Here is a 17,553-nt window from a genome sequence, read left to right on the forward strand (position 1 = left end):
AGCCGGCACTCTGATCTTTCGTTCATTTATTTGCAGGCCTCATTAATATAACATCACTGCAACAAACAGCTAACGGGGAATGGTGTCAGGATGAATAATGGAGTTACTCTGCTGAGATAACAATTAGGTTTTGAATGTACTATCAGCTAAGACAGAGCCAGCAAGGATTCACGCCGGGCAGGAGAGCTGGCACCGCCAATGTCATAGATTCCTACAGAGCTCGTCAGCTGGGCTCTAGTCTACTGTGAAGAGTGCACACACAGGCACACACACACACATACACTCCAAGTGGAAAAGAATACCACAATTCGCTTTCTCAGACCCAGCATCCAGGTGTCTTTAGGAGCCAGGAGGGAATGAAAACGTGCAGCCACAAAGTTGGCATCGCTGCCCTCTAAAGTCAAATGAGTGAGAGGATTAGGAAAGAGAGGAGAAGCTGTCAACGCATCCTCGACTTGTCCTCACTGGTTTGTCCTGATTAGGGGGCTCCTCAGGGCAGAACCCTCCTGAAATCCCAATCTTAGACACAAAAGCTTTTAATACAGAGTATGAACATCCGCTGAGGATGCTGACGGTGCTGAGGCCATTCTGGAGTGGCTTCTTCAGCACCTCTTCTCCTTCTGGAAGGCTCTGACATTAGTTTCTCCTGTCTCCTTTTACAAATCCAGTGGGCGGGCACTGCCCACCTGCTGGAAACCATGGTGAGAGGCGCAGGCCCATCAGAGGGGCAGCCAATGCCACGCTGGGCAACGTCCACACTAACCACCTCTCCTTCTCGAGTCAGCCTGTCTGCCCCTGCCCTGAGTTCCCATCAAGAACAGGACCCAGAGGCTCCACCTGCATAGGATGCTCGTGAAAACAAAGCTACTTTTCCTTTGGACCTCAGCTAACCCAGCTTCCACCTGGATTTCTTCAACATAAAATAGTCGTGAGAAAAATCATAGCTAACTTTCACGGAATACTTACCTTGCACTTAGCTCAGCACCTCACATATGTCATCTCATTTCGACCTCAAAACAACTGTTATGAAATAGAAGTTAGTATTGTCATTAGACCCATTTCATAGATGAGGACACTGAAGCACTATGAGGTCTGATAACTTTCTTTTCCTGCTTTTTTTTTTTTTTTGAGATGGAGTCTCACTCTGTTGCCCAGGCTGGAGTGCAGTGGTGCAATCTTGATTCACTGCAAGCTCTGCCTCCTGGGTTCATGCCATTCTCCTGCCTCAGCCTCCCAAGTAGCTGTGACTATAGGCGTCTGCCACCATGCCCAGCTAATTTTTTTGTATTTTAGTAGAGATGGGGTTTCACCATGTTAGCCAGGATGGTCTCGATCTGCTGACCTCGTGATCCGCCCGCCTCGGCCTCCCAAAGTGCTGGGATTACAGGCGTGAGCCACTGCGCCCGACTGAGGTCTGATAACTTTCTTGAAGTGACATTGAGAGTAAGTTTTAGAACTGGAATTTGACCTGCAGCTACTTGACTCAAGAGCCCCTATATGTTTGACCCGTGTACTATCCTTCATCTCTTTCCTGAGCTCACTTGGACTAATAGAACTGTCAATCTGCAGAGCCAGAGGAGAGAAAGGAGCTGGCACCAAGCTCTTCCTCAAGCCTGCTGCAGAGATGGGAAGAAAGTCAGTAGTCTCCAGTCCCGGCATTGTTTGGGGAGACTGGACATTCACAGGGAGAGACAAAGGGGCAAGGCCAAGAGGGGAGTGTGGGTATTGCCTGGCTGAGGTCAGAGAGGAGGGGGGATGGATGCTGAGAAGTTCAGGGAGCCAGAGAGAACAGGAGTAAAGGCAGTGACCAGCAAGGCCAACTCCAGAGCTCCTTAGAAAGCAGCAAGGCATGGCCTTAGCCATGTCTTAAGTCCTCGCCATGCACTTCTTGACCTGTGCATCTTAAGCCTGCTGCCGAGATGGGAAGAAAGGGAAAGGGGCTGGAGTGCCTAAGCAGACAGAAGCGAAGAGCAGGCCAGGGCATGCTTTCTTATGGTGGGTGACCAAGGATGGGGGTCTCCCCGGGGCAGTGCTGTGGGAAGGCAAAAAGCAGCGGTTAGATAAACCTGGCTGGGCTCTGCCACTCACTGTGGAACCTTAAACAAGTTACTTAACCTCTCTGGGACACCATTTCTCATCTGAAAAATGGGAATGATGATAACACCTCATAGCTTGTTTTGAGCCCTTAGTGGGATAAAATATGTAAAGCCCCTGGCATAATTCCTGACACATTATAAGCACTTAAAGAATGTGAAAGCAGCAGCCATCATTCTCAGAATCTTCAATACCTCAGAGCTGAAGCCCTGCTTCTGGCTTCTTTCTCGCCATCTCTATGAGCCCAGAGATACAACCAGAGGAAGACAGGGTGTCTAGAATGGGAGCTGAGCTTTGTGAAGCTCCCACCAAGCTCCTCTGCCCCGACAAGCCCCTACTCTGAAGTTGGCCCCAACCCTGCCCCAACAAGGCTCTGCCTGAAGCTGAACCTAGGAACAGCCCGCCTGAGCACTCACTCCCCAGGCTGCCAAGCCCCTGGGCCTTCCAGCGCCTCCCCGGTGCAGCCCTTCGCATCTCCCCAGCTGTAATTAATCGGCTGCATCTGCTCTTGCCCTTGGGCTGCTTTGTGGCACAGTTCCCTCCGAACTGTTCAATTAGTGGCTGCAAGAATGAGGTCGGGTGCAGCATCACGGCGGCTGCTTTCCAGGTCATGGCACCCACGGAGGAAAACAAACATGACAGGGTCTGGCAGGAACACAGATTTAGCTGGGGTGCCCTGGCACTCTCCAGGGTTCAGTTGTGTGCTGCTGTCAAGGGGGGTTCTGAGCAGGTGGAGAAGTGACTCCCAAAACCAGAGGTTCCTGGAAGTTTTGAGAGGGCCTCAGCAGAAGATAGGAATCTCCTGCTTAGTCCCCTGCCATCGTCATATGTGCTGTGACCTAGGCATGCCTGCCTGATCCCACATCCTGCTGGCCTAGTCTTCCTGGCTTCACATGTACAGATCAAGAAGTGTATGACCAGGACTTAAACTAGCCACCTTTATACCTGGGTGTGGTCACTGACTGCTCCTGGGGCAGGGTTTAGCGCTGCTAGCCTGAGCTCTCTACCCTAAAGTGTTTCCCTTATTTTCCCTCTGAATCCTGCAAACAATAGACATACTTTTTATTCTACAACCAGTCAATAGATATAGTGATCTTAAGGCCAAGTAATAACACAACTTAAAGTCCCATTAAGATGCAAATACATTTTTTGTACTTGTTGTAAACAAATACAGAAAGGGAGGAGGGAACAGCTGAGTGAAAAGTGCCTAAAATGGGGGAAAGAACCCCTGGGAGAAAAACACAAAAGAACATGGGAAAGATACCAAATGTTTATCCTCCACTGGGTTTTGCCCAGGGCCAGCCTGGTTAATGGCGTGTGTGACAAGCAAAGGAAGTCATCTTCACAGGCCCTCCTTACTGCTCATCAATCAATCAGGCCTTTGCTGAAGCCACAACCCGAGTCTGGGTCACTACACTCTCAAAAGATGCATAGAAATCCGAGGGTCCAGAGAAAAGCATCCAAAATGATCAAAGGGTTTAGAAACCAAGATCGTCGGTGAAAAGGCTGGAAGAACTGCAGAAGCAAAGGCCAGGGGTGACTTAATTGCTGTCTTCAGTAGCTAAAAGATGTTTGATGAGGAGGCAGCTGTTCAGTCCTCCATTCGATGAGGAATCAAACCAGAAATTGGCTTAAATTAAAGCAAGGGAGATTGCAGGAAGAGCTGTTTAATGATCCCGATGTTAAAATACTACATCACTCTCAGGCAACAGTTACGTACCTCCACTCCTCCAGTCATCATTAAAGAACACAGTCTGTTCTAGTATCTGGCTGAGACCAGCAATTCCTTTTAACAGGGAATTGGGATATTTATTGACAGTTACTCTGTTCCAGGCAGTGTGCTAAGGATTAGTTTGCTAAGAAAAGCTAGATAGTCCCTTGTCCCAAGATAGTTACTGTCTTATTGAGGGAATAAGCAGTTACAGTGTAGTGTGGCAATCGTGGTCCTGGAGGTGTTCATAGAGGGAAGTGGGAGGGTTGGAGAAGGGGCTACTAAATCTGCTAAAGGAGTCAGGGGAGGCCTCCCTGAGGGGGCATCTTTTGAGTAGAGACTTGAGGATGGGTAGGCATTTGTTAGTGGACATGCTTGACCAGCACAGGGAACAGCATGTCAAATGCATAGAGGCTTTACACCCTATAGCGTGGGGGCCCCTGAGCTCTCCCAGCGAGCACATGTACAGTCACACATCACTTAACCATGGGGATGCATTCTGAGAAATGTGTCATTAGAAATTTCATCCTCATGTGAACATCATGGCGGGTACTTACATAAACCTAGATGGTGTGCCCTACTGCACACCTAGGCTGCAAACCTGTACTGCATGTGACTGGTCCTGAACACCATAGGCAATTGTAACACAATGGTAAGTACTTGCGTATCTACACATTAAAACGGGCTGGTAAAAATATGATGTAAAAGATTAAAAACGGTACACCATATTTAGGGCATTTACCATTTCCAGCTTGCAGGACTGGAAGTTGCTCTGGGTGAGTTCCGTGAGTGGTGAGTAAATGTGAAGGCCTAGGACATTACTGTACACTACCATAAGCTGTAAAGACAGTATGCACTTAGGCTATACTAAATTAATTTAAAAATTGTTTTCTTCTTCAGTTGTAAATTAACTTTAGTTACTATAAAAAAAATTTTTTTTTTTTTTTTGAGATGGAGTTCCACTGTTGTTGCCCTGGCTGGAGTGCAGTGGCACAATCTCGGCTCACTGAAATCTCCACCTCCCAGTTCAAGCGATTCTCCTGCCTCAGTCTGCCGAGTAGCTGGGATTACAGGCATGCACCACCATGCCCAGCTAATTTTGTATTTTTAGTACAGACGGGGTTTCCCCACGTTGGTCAGGCTGGTCTCAAACTCTTGACCTCAGGTGATCCGCCCACCTTGGCCTCCGAAAGTGCTGGGATTACAGGCATGAGCCACGGCGCCCGGCCAGTTACTATAACTTTTTACTTTATAGACTTAACTTTTTAACCTTTTGACTCTTTTGTAACAACACTTAGCTTAAAACACACACATTGTATAGCCGTACAAAAATATTTTCTTTCTTTATATCCTTATTCTGTAAGATTTTTTTCTAGTTTTGAAATTCACTTTTTAACTTTTTAAACTTATTTTGTTAAAGACTAAGACGCAAAGACACAGATCATCCTAGGCCTACCCAGGGTCAGGATCATCCATATCACTGTCTTCCACCTCCTTGAGATCTTCAGGGGCAATAGCACGCAAAGAGATGCTGTCTCCTATGATGACAATGCCTTCTTCTGGAATCTCTTCTGAAGGTCCTCCCTGAAGTTGTTTTACAGTTAGCTTTTTTTTTTTAATAAGTAGAAGGAATACACTCTAAAATGGCAATAAAAAATATAGTAAGTACATAAACGAATAACCTAGTCATTTAGCATCATTATCAAGTATTATGTGCTGTACATAATTGTATATGCTTCCCTAGGCTTTCCTACAACTTATGACTGCCACAATGCCACTAAGTGGTAGGAATTTTTCAGCTCCATTATAATCTTAAAGGACCATCGTCGTATATATGGTCCATCATTGACCAAAATGTCTATTTGCAGCACAAGACTGTAGTCCGTAAGAGGACAGGGCCAGGACTCTGGGGGGTCCCAAGTGTGAAGGGTGGGCAGAGGAAGGGCACACAGGCAGTGCCAGCACAGCACAGAGGGGAGAGCCTTAGTGACCCCTTTCACCCCAACTCAACAGCAGCAGGCCGCTCATTTGACGTTTCACTTCCCTTCCCCCTCTCTCCACCTCCCCACCACACACACATACACACACACACACCCCAAACTGTCAAATCATTTGTTTGTGTGGGTGTCTCATTCAGAAGTACTTTCCTGAAAGAATTAATTGAGTTCATTGTGGAATGCTGCACCTACCCCAGAATGGCTGATAGCCAGGGAAAGAAGAAATGGCCAGAAGGGGGGGAGGAAATAATAAAGAACGTCTTGTACAGGGCCAGTGTTCTTCCAAATTTATTTTGGGTGAAAGGATGATGTCTGGCTCTGAATCTGCTTCTGTGCAGGGCACAGAACTCACCAAAGCCAGGGCCCTACTGTGGCGGCATCACCACTCTCTGCCTAAGCTCAGGCTTCGGGCATTCTCCAATAGGCCCATGAGCAGCTCTTTGCACCCTGGGTCACCCCAACATCTGTGATGAGCTCCCTCATCCATGTGTTGTCCTCCATCACCTCTAACCCTGCCAATTCTGACATCCCATGTTTAGTCATCTACAAAGACAGAGGTGCAGGGAAGGAGATTACCAATTATCAAGACCTACTCTCTAAACCAGCATACTAAGAACTCTCCAAATGTTATCTCACTTAATCTTCACATCATCCCTGTGAGGCAAGCATCATTATCTGTTTTTGAATGAGGATATTGAGATTCAAGGTCACATAACTCGTAAGTGTCAGAGCTGGTATTTAAATTCAGGCCTGTCTGATTCTAGAGGTTACTCTCTTCCTTCTGCAGACACTCTCCCAGCATCAGATGGTCTTTCTCCCCTACCTGAGTGTAGCCAGCAGCATAGAGCTATCTGAAACTGACCAAGACATGGATCTGCCTAACATGCTGGCCGTACTTTGGTTTCCCTTCTGTCATTGGGGCACTCCATATGACTCCACCACAGCCTCTCATCCTCACCTCTGTGGAAGATGAGCTCTCCCCTTCCCTGCAGCCTCTCAACTCCATCCAGATCTGGAAGAACTTGCTTAGAGTCCTGCAAGCAGTAGCTGGGGATTCAGTCAAATTGCCCCTGTATAGATCCATGTAGAAAGGCCAGACGTGGCTTCCAGGAGAGCCAACTTTGTGGAATGCAGACCTGAGTGCCCTGCAATCAAAAACTGCTTTTAAGAGACAGCCCTGGGGACATGGTCTCTGTGTGTGTTGGGCAGGGCTGGTGGGGGTCGGGGGATTGGGACCCTGCGGCTTCCTGGTCTGAGGTGGTGTCCTGCAAGATCCTGCTCACTCCCTCTCTGGAGAAGAAATTCTTTGTCACCAAGCCTCCTCTCCCTGGCCATCTTCAAATACTTGATCCTAAGAAGAAATGCAGAAGGCAGGATGCAGGGTCCTTGCTTCCTGGGCCCACCAGAGATGGCAAGGCCCTTAGACTCATTCTCAGCTGCCTGGAAGGCTTCAGACAACAGAAGCTGCCTTCTACAGGGTGCCTCTCTCTGTTCCTTTGCACTCTGCACGCAGACCTCCACCCTGAGCCACTCTGATTTTTAAGCTGGAGGTGAATGGGTAACATGTCCAAAGGCTCAGAGATTTTTAAAGAGCGTGATGTAGAAAGGAACCACTGAGAGGGTAGGACATGAATGACGTGCTATTGAATGGAAAGTGTGGCAGAAGGGGTAAAAGGGATCAGAACCAGAAAGACCACACCTGCCAGGCCAGCCTTAGGAATTAGGGACTTTGCCTTGGCAATGGCCAGAGCCATGGAAGGTTTTTAGAGCAAGAGACTGGTAACCTGGTCAAGTATGTGTTCATGAAGGTCACCCTGGCAGCTATTGGAAAGTATATTTACATGCAAACCCTTGGGGTTAGTGTGGGTAGGAGATGATGGAGCCCTGCTGAACACCTACTCTGGAACACATGGGCTCAAAAGACACCTGGGAGTGAGAACCGATAGGGCCTGGCGACTTTCTTTATTATTCGTGGTAGATGAGAGAAAGAAACAGTTGAAGGTGCTTGCAGAACTCCTGGGTGGGTGCATGGTGAGTCCATTAACCTTGAAAGAGGATCTGGGAGGGTAATTGGCTTGGGGGTAGGAGGAGGAAAAATTAAGAGTTCATTTTTAGACATGGCGAAATTTGAGGCGCCTGAGGTACATAATGGGGAAGTGGAGATGCCCAGTAGCAATTGGATATATGGCTGTGGAGCTCAGGAGAGGGGCCTGCGCCAACCATATAGATTTGGAAGTCGTCAGTAATGGAGGCCTTGGGAATCCACTTGCAAATCAGATAATCACCACTTCATCTATGTTTTGGAAATTCAGGATTTTACGTGTCAGTTTTGCTTTAAGCAAGGAAGCTATAAGCTGTGTCTTCTGTAAGCCCCAGAGCATGATAGTTGCTTCATTGTCCCCTGAACTCCCTTGCCACCTACCCTGGGTGCTGGCAGCATGGTACACAGCATAGAAAGAAGACCGCCATAAAGACCCTACACTCCCCAGGCACTTTCCAAGCCCCGTGGACCTGGTTTAATGACCCACAAGGACACTGATTCTCCTGACTTGGATTCCCCAAGCTGCTAGCTGGAACTACCTATCTCACTTGTATCTTCATGCCAAGATTGTAATACTTGCTAGTAATTTGCCCCCCAAAAGAGTCTTCTTCTCTAAACAATATAAGCTGAATTATGCTTCTGAGCAGCTCTGTGCTAACAAATAGACCCTCCAGCACCCCAATGGCCACAACCATGTGTCTGCCACTGATCCCTGAATGTTGGAAGGGAAGCACTGCAGTGATTTACCAGCAGGAGGAAGCTACCCCGTGGAAGCTGCCAGTGCCGCTGAGGATCCACAGTGCAGTCCCCACATGCTACCTGCAAGACAGAAATATTTTTAGGCTTTCCAGAAAGATTTCATTTCACAGTTTTTCTGAAAGGTTGTAATTAACTGCAGCGAGCAAAAGAATGTTTTTTAAGAAATAAAAGTAGGGGAAGGAGAGAGAACCAATCAACACTGTTTCGTCAGTTCCTTTGGGTAGGTGGGTTCATGCCATCCAGGTGGCTAGGGAAGGGGATGGAGGGGCTGGTGAAGCTCATTCCAAGTGGATTAAAAGAGAAACAGGAACTAAAAGCAAATTGTCTCCTACGGATGCTCTCCTGCAGCAGGTAAGGAAGCAGCCCTTTCTGTTTCTCATTAACGAGTATGCATTTCCCAGAGCCTAGGAGTCCCAGGTCCCTGAGGAAACCGTGCCAGGGGAGACTGGAACAGCCAGGATGGATTATTGTTGGATATTTTTAGAGTCCAGGGACAGAAGAGCTATAGTGGCTGTCAGTTCCTCATGCCAGCTCCTTCCTCTCCAAGTTGTCCTTCCTTCTCCCACCCTCACCCCCAGCATACAGAGACACCTCTGAGCCCCCTTGACTATATCTCCCTTGATTCATTTCATGTGTGTTGTTTTGTTTTATTCATAAGGGAGATATTTTATTTTCAGACAAGGGAGTCAGAGCCATAGACAAGGTGACTTGGGTAAAATGAACCTCCAGATAAGAGTGTTCAGGGCCTGGATGGGACAGAGGGAAGGAGGCAGAAGCATCTTTGTCCTACGGAGGATAAACAGGCAGGAGGTCTGAGTTCAAGTCCCGGCTCTGCAGCCAACTTACCAAGAGACTGGGAGTCTGAACAGCATATCAGCCAGGCAGTGAGGGAAGGAAGCATCTTTTCTCTCTGACTATCACTTGGTGGTTGGTGGCTGAATTGGCAGCACAATTCATGGTGCCCACATCACAGAAAGGGAGCAGTGCACCTGCCGAGAAGCAATGAGATAAGAAGGGTCTCCAGATCTCTCGACAGCACGTTCACCTGTACTCATCTATCATCTCCACCCCTGGGTACGCTGACCCTGCCACCCCATCGGACACTCCACCAGCACATACAGGGTCATGAGGGAGGCTGTCCAGAAGTGTCCAAAAACAGTTAGGCTGTGGCTCTGCCCAGGTATCCTCTTCTGAGAGATTCTAGTGGACCCTCGATCTTCATCAAGTCCCCTTTTTTTTTTTTGCTTCTTCCTTCTTCCATCCTGCCCTCCCTAGGATGTAGTAAAAAGAACACTTGACCTTTTTACAACTGTGTATACAAGTTGTTCAAAACTTTGGATATATCCCTGACTTCTCTGGGTCTCATGCATCTTGCTGTGAAAAGTAAGGATCTTAGAATAAGATACTCTGAGATCCCTTCCAGTTATGAAATTCTATGTTCCTCTGCTATTTAGGATTGAGTTCACTTCTAATTATTTTTCCTGCTTCAGATAACTATTGGCCACAAAGTGTGAACTTACTCACTGGGATCTGTTGGATCCCAAAGAGCTGCATTTTTCCAAGAGCCTGGTCTGTTCCCAGATAGAACTGTATTATGTCTTGAGAGACCCGGATTCTGCTATTCTGTTTCCAGCGTTTGGGGGCTGAATTAAGGAATGAATAAATAAGCAATTCTTGCTAACAGGAAGCCAGCAAAGATTTGGAACATCCTAAAGTTATTTCTTCTTGGTCCTAGCATGTGTATAGGATGTTTTTTGCAGAACAGTGTCAAATGCACTTTCCATCTTTGATCATCTCCCCTGCAGCCACACCTACTCTATTCCCCGCACTCCCACTGCTTTCCCTCTGTATCTGTCTTACCCCTGTATACCCCAAATCAGTGGTATTCATGAACTGCCTTTATCTCATCCTCCTTGACTCTAAGTTTCATAAGGGCAAATTTCCTGTCATATTCATCATTGTACCCCCAACAGGTTCTAGGACACAACAGGGGTAATAATAACACTGTCACAATTACAAAGTCCTCTGGTTTCCAAAGTGCTCCCTAGCACACCTTCTATTTGGTTCTTCCAAGCTCCCTTCGAGGTTGGCAGAAATGATTATACCTCCTTCACAACTAAGAAAACTGAAGTTCAGAGACGTTATGTGACTGATCGTAATCAGGCAACTAGTGAGTTAGAGACACGTCTCAAACCGTGGTTTTCTGCCTCGAGTCTAATATTCTTTCTGATAATTTTTTAATAAGTAAATGAATGAATGAATGACCTAAAGAACTGAGGAAGTAGTGTAAAACAGAACATGATGTCAAGATCCGAGATAACCTAAAAAGTGGACAAAACAGAGTCACTCACCAGAATTCCTGGTGCCCATAGGTTCTTAAACCTCCCTGGGGGAGGGGGAAGGGCGCTGCTGTTTCTCCCCCTGTGGCCAACCCAAATTTTAATCCCATTTTCCTACTGCAGATTTTGACGGTGTCTGGACCGCCGGAAGGAGGGACACGAGTGACCATCCATGGCGTGAACCTGGGTCTGGACTTCTCCGAGATCGCCCACCATGTGCAGGTGGCTGGGGTGCCCTGCACGCCCCTCCCAGGGGAATACATCATCGCTGAGCAGTGAGTCTGCCCTGGCTGACCCTTTTCCCATGGGAGCTTCAGAGTGGAGACTGGAGACTCTCCCCTTTCCCTTCCCTGGGCCTTTTCCATGATTCATCTCCCATTACCTTCTCCTCCTATGGACCTGCCCCAGAAGCCTCCCCAGAACCCCCTCCTCCCTCACCTTCACCCTCAGGCGGTCTCATTCTGTTTGATTCCCTGTTCCCTGGCTCTTATGGCATCAGGGCTCCGGCCCTGACGGTCTCTCATTCAGTCTTTGCCTGCCCACCAGTGTGACTGAGCGTTTCCTCCTAGGTCTCCCCCAGCCCTTCCCCTGCCAGCCCCCATTGGAATGCATCCCGCACGGTGGGCTGCGGGTAACAATTTGTTTGGCGCATGGGGCTCTGACAGCAGCTTAATCCGAGCAGGGCCTCCGCCGGAGCAAATTCATTTATTTCACTAAGGGAAATGTCAGCTGGAAATTAGAAAATAGGCATGTAGTGGCGGACAGGCGAACGGGGCTCCAGGAGTGACATATGTTCCAATTTGGGGTGTTCGTTTGGCAGTGGCAGCCCGCTGTGGAGTTGGTGGGCAGGAGGTGGGCACGGAGCTGGGGGCAGGAGGATGGAAAAGGGGAGGCTACCCCTCCAAAGGAGAAAGCGGAAAGCAGCCACATCAGTCTGCGTGATTTATCAGGACAGTTGGGTCAAGCCATTCTGATTCCACTGTGAACACAGCTCTGCAGGGGGTACTGGGAGCATGAGCAAGAGCATGACTTTGGGGCAGGGACTTCCTTCCCTTACTCTCAGCCCTCTGCCAGGTCAGGTTGTTTCCTCTGATCCCCCGCTCCCCCCGCCGGAGCCTGCCTTTAGTGGCAACCATAAAAATGACATCGCTTTATCTTCCATCAGCACTTCGCAGTTAACAGAGCACTTTCTCATCCACTATCTCATTTTTAATTGGTAAGGACTCTGAGATGTAAATATTGTTATCGTCATTCTTCGAAGCAGCAGAGAGCAAAGGACTCATGAGAAGTGAAGTGACTTTCCCCAGTTCATTCAGGGCATAAGTGGCTGAGGCAGAATTAGACTTTGAGTCTCCTGACCCCTAATGCAGGGCTACTTCCCTTCCATAGCAGTGATGGCGCACAACTCCTGGACAGGAGCAGTCCGAAATTCCACGAATCCGTGTGTAGCTCTGAGGCTCAGAGGCCATGATTCTCGCAAGGCCCAGAGAAGGGTCAGAGTCCAAAGGGGTAAATTCCCAGACTCTGAGGGCAGTGTGATGCCTGCCAGCCACAGCAGAGGAGAAGAAAGAGCTGGCCTGATCACTCAGATCCTTCAGGTCTGATCCTTCAATGACAGCCTTATTCCTGCAAGGAATGAGTCCTGGAGGAAAGGCTGGCTGAGCCGATAGGAAAGAGATGAGGAAGATGGAAAAAGAGAAAGGAAACAAATAGTGCTTCTGAGCTGAAAAAGAGGTGAAAGCTGTTGTGGCAGGAGCCAGGGCACCCACAGAAGGCCTCCTGGCAGACCATCTTTACAGAGTCCCGCACCCTGCCAGACTGGGCAAGGTGCTCAGTTACATGACCCCAAATCCACCTCAACCTCAAGGACCTCCCTTGGGCCCCTGGATACCGACCTGTATCCAACTTGGTGAGATGCCACAGGAATCCAAAGGAAAGGGCTAGTGTATGGGGTGAGGGTGGGAGGTAAGGCTTTTCGCTGAGAAGTGCAAATTCCTGGGAAACTGGTCCTCAGAATCATAAGAGGTTTGGAATGAAGCCGTGTGTTAGACCTGCCTCCTCTACTGACCAGCCTCAAGCTGTTCAATCTCTGTGACCTTCATTAGCCTAATGTGCTGCCCAAATGTAAGGAATTTCAGTTCTATTTATGAAATGTAATGTACTGCACTCACCCCGCACCCAGGGCCATGGGGAAGAAAGTGTCGAGAGAAGCTGCAAGTGAGGCCATGAAAGGAGCGTGGGGAGGGGAATGGTCCCCATGCGTTCCTGCAGAGGCTGGTGGTTGCTCCAGAAAACCACCATCTCAGATATGGGGTAGGCAGGAGGCAGAGAACACACCCCATGCCTCGCTGGATGCAGCCCTCGTTTCCAGCCGTGCCAGGCTCGTTACCACTCCCGAGGTTTCAGAGTTTGTTAACATCATTAAAGCCTCCATCCTGGGCAGTGAGCAGCAGGCACAATCATTACAGATGTCTGTGAGAGATGAATTTGGCTAAAAGAGCCTGGTGCAGAGTCCCGGGCGCGGGCAGGATTCGCCAGCACGGTAATGATTCACCATATGCTTGTGCTGTGCCATCTATCACTCAGCAATTAGGTTAATGTTGGTTAAAGGGCCCCGCTTAGTCCTGCAATCAGCATCCCACAGGTCTGTGGAGGGCTGGATGATTCAATCACAGAAAGTTTCCTAGACCATGGGATGCAGGTTGAGGCTACAGCTCAGCCCCTCCTGGGACAGGGGCTCCACATGGGGCAGATTCCCCTCAGATCCTCAGGCTGCTTCCCTCTCATCTGCTGTACCTGAGAACTCAGCCACTGTGGGGTGGATGTGAGATGTGTGTGTGCTGCTGCCCCAGGGAGCAAGGCATCATCTATGCAAGTCTATGGTAGGTGGTGTAGTGTGGGCAAGGGTACTGGGTTGCCTTTCAGGAGACTGGTGCTCAAGCCTTAGCTCAGCTGTGGATGAACCAGGTGACTTTGGGCAAGTTACTTTGCTCCCTGCTCCTCAAACATCTCATCTGGAAAATAGATATTTAGGAATAGATGATTTCTACATTGGCTTTGGTGGGCCTTTGGATGTCCAAACCGGTAAATGGTATGCCCATGGAATCTGCAGCTCCCATTGTAAAGATTACCTGTGGCACTAAGGTGCCTCCGGAAGACCCCTGGCACCAGGAGGAGTCAGGTCTTCAGATGTCAAAGCTGGACAGCTGTTTGGTCCAACTTCCCATTTTATAAGGAGAGAATCTAGGCATCTCCAGCTATTGTTTCCTAACAGTACATAGGGACCCCAGAGCCACCAGGGACACAGGGAGGAGACAGGGAAGGCAAGAGGCCTCAAGAAATCAAACCACAAGAAATCAGCCAATCTTGCTGACTTGCAGGACTTGGAGGAGGTGGTGGTGGGCACACCACTGCCTATGGTTATCTACAACCAAGAAGGTAGAGGGGACAAGTGGTTAGCTCTTAGAACCTGAGGAACCCAGCTCAGCCTTTCTTACCACCCCCTGCCAACAACCTCACCTCTACCATTGCTGCCATATCCATACTGTCCCTTCCTTGAAAGATGTACAGAGCATCCCACTAAATCTATTGGCAGTAGAGGGGAGTGGTCAGAAGCGTGAGCTCTGGAGTCGAGCTGACCCAGATTTGAATCAGGGCTCTGCCACTTACCAGAATTATGGCCATAGATAAGTCACTTAGCATCTCTGAGCCTTAGTTTCATTGCCTGTACAATGGAGATAAGACCCGCTCTGTAGCAGAGCCTGAGGATGGCATGAGATCCTGTCTTGTAGACTGCCTGGCAGAATCAGTAAACTGTAGTTCTTATTATTAAGGTCTAGAATCTGCTTTGGCATAATGCTCCTTCCACAATATAACCCTTTCCACTCCCTGCAGCTGCCCCAGCTTCTTCCTTTACCTCCTTATCTTCCTGAACTCAAATAACAAGTGCCTGCAACAAATACTTTCAAGCCCTTTCCACCCTTGCCTGCAGGCACTGGGTCCCAGGAATGAAAGGGAAGAAGAGTTGAGGTGATTAGATTTTGTCTGCAAGGCTGCCTGATTTTCTTAGGACTCTCCAGTTCTTAGATCTTCCTGCCCAGACCCTTTTCTACAACCCACTGCTGACCACAGCCCTCTGCCCACTCATTCCACACTCATTCCACAGCTGAGAAGGGGGCTCAGCTGATGCCCGAGAAAAGCGACCCATGGCCAGCTCTGATTCCTCCCCAGCACAGCCCCTGAACCCCTGCATCCTGCCTTTCCAACTACAGGTGCCCCTTCTTGGACACTTGGGTGGCGTCCACCTCTCAGTCATCTCTCTTCTCCTAGGTGCTTGAATATACTGCTTTTCTTTTGAAATATGCGCCCCAAGCAGGAAAATGTCCTAGAAGAGACAGTGTGCCAAGGGCCCATCATTAGCTCCACACAGGGGCAGCTGACCAGGACTGTTCCAGGCCTTCTCCTTTCCTACACAGACCCAGGACCCAGGGAAGAACATTTCCATGCTGCCCATGACTTTCACATATTCTCTTATTTCTTTTTTCCTTAACTTCAAGCCTGTGGTGATTTCTTCCTCCTTTTCTTCTCTAAGATCACTCCAGCAGAGTGTCCGAGGGTGATGACTGAGTAACAAGCAAACCCTAATTAGAAGAGAGAGAGAGAAACGTACCTGCTTCCTCCTGCTCTCTTCCCTCCTCTCCCCTGACACTGCCCACAATAGCCAGTTGATCCACCCCTGGAGCTCCTTGAGCATACTGGGCATCATTTGCAGGATGTCAGGAACCTGAAACAGCAGCAGGTTGCCAGGGCCCAGGAAACAGGATGGGAGAGTCGTTAACCACACGCAGGTAGCAGCATGGAGATAACCACACGGTACCTTAAATTGAGCTTCTCAAATGCTCCCCTAATGGGGTTTCAGGAGACAGTTATGTGTAAAATATTAATTGATCATCACTATCATGTTTACTCGGGTTCATAATTAATTGATTGATTCATAGAGAAAGGGAAAAGAGACTATTCTTCCATATGCATTCAGTACTTTCTTGTTGAATCTAATATGCTAAACATAATAAGACAGTTATTGCATGTTAAGTAAATATTCACCAGGAGTGAAAGTAGTTATTTGGGATTAACTGTTATGAAGGAGATGGAGATCAGTGGCGTGCCGTGTGTGTGAGCATGCAGCGTATTTGTTTAATGCAAGTTTTATTACATCGAAATGAAATCTCTGTTTAGTTACCTTCCTTCCTAGAGAAGCTGTTGAGATAAGCATCGCTCGGTTAAACACGGATCTTCCCCACCGTGCCAGGATAATGCTGGGGATTAGTGGAGATGGGGTCTGTTTTTCTGACTTCCCACTAAGCAAACCCACTAGCAGCACCAGACTGCTCTGAACCTCCGAAATGATGTTGGGAGGAAAGGAAAAATTCTTCCCTCTGTTCCCAAGCTCTTTTTTGCTAAACTGTCAGGGCCCTCTCCCATCCAGCCGAGGCCCGAACATTCCAGGCAAGAGTTTTCCCAAGTCCGTGATTCCTTCATCTCTCCCCATCCTCAGCTGCCCACCCTTTCTAGAAGGCTACCATGGTTAAGGCAACCAGTATCTAAATGTGCTTGTGTAACTGCTCTCAGGCACCAGGGAAGTCATCACTAGGGGTATTGATCTGGGCAGCTCAAGAGACAGCGCTGCACACCTCTTCCCTCCAGCTCTCCCGTTAGTGTGAGACATGACTTTCACTCAGGGCCGTGTCACTGCCTCTTCCACTGGGTGCACTCAGCCCTTGATGAAGTGAAAGGCCAGTGTCACCTGCTGGCCTAATGAACTCGTCCAACTCCCACCCCTTTGCAGGACTCCACCCCTCCCATTCTGCAGGGAGCTCCTTCTTTGAGCTCTCACTGTCTCACCAGATTATCTCTCCCCTTTTAAAAACTCACTACAGGAAGCAAACCACAATTGAATCTGCTTGGTAAACACGCCCTCACCCACTCCTTTAGGGAGTGTAGCAATGTCGGCTTGTTACATAGGAGAAAACGTCAGCTAGATTGCTGCCCTTAGATCACTCTGCTGGACATTCCCTTTATTCCACAAATTCTGGGTCCCTACCCAATGCTAGGCACTGCACTAGGCATGGGGAACCACAGAATTAGGCAGCAGAGCATATCAGAGGCACATAGGGCTTTGGAGATGATCCAGTTCAACCTTCACACCGTACAGATGAGACCAAAACCCAGAGAAGGAAAGCACTGTACCCAAGGTCACACAGCAAGATGGATGACCAAGCTCTCTTGGTCTGGCATTACTGCAAGACTGTGATGACTCATTTGCCGTGACTGGGAGAGCAAGCAGGCAGGGATGCCAGCCCTTGCCCAGCCCCTCACCAGAAGGTTTGCCTTCTCCCCAGGATTGTCTGTGAGATGGGCCATGCCCTCGTGGGAACCACCTCCGGGCCGGTGCGCCTGTGCATTGGCGAGTGTAAGCCAGAGTTCATGACCAAGTCCCATCAGCAGTATACCTTCGTGGTGAGTACTGGGTCCAGGGCCGGGTGCCTGTGCCCAGGGAGGGCACTCACATGCTCCAGACTCCTCCCAGGAAGCCCCCACTCCCCTCTACCAACA

The 17,553-nt window shown here is 48.8% G+C and overlaps 1 protein-coding gene across 1 annotated transcript in view; it reads left to right on the forward strand.

The window, feature by feature from the left end:
* Window positions 1-17,553, forward strand: part of PLXNA2 (plexin A2) — a 222,350-nt gene that overhangs the window by 172,117 nt on the left and 32,680 nt on the right. The window contains exons 13-14 of the mRNA XM_007988604.3: window positions 11,065-11,216; window positions 17,340-17,457. Coding sequence (XP_007986795.2) covers window positions 11,065-11,216; window positions 17,340-17,457 — 270 coding nt within the window. The remainder of the gene's footprint in view (window positions 1-11,064; window positions 11,217-17,339; window positions 17,458-17,553) is intronic.

The sequence above is a fragment of the Chlorocebus sabaeus genome, chromosome 25, assembly GCF_047675955.1.
Source record: "Chlorocebus sabaeus isolate Y175 chromosome 25, mChlSab1.0.hap1, whole genome shotgun sequence".
NCBI classification, from domain to species: Eukaryota; Metazoa; Chordata; class Mammalia; order Primates; family Cercopithecidae; genus Chlorocebus; species Chlorocebus sabaeus.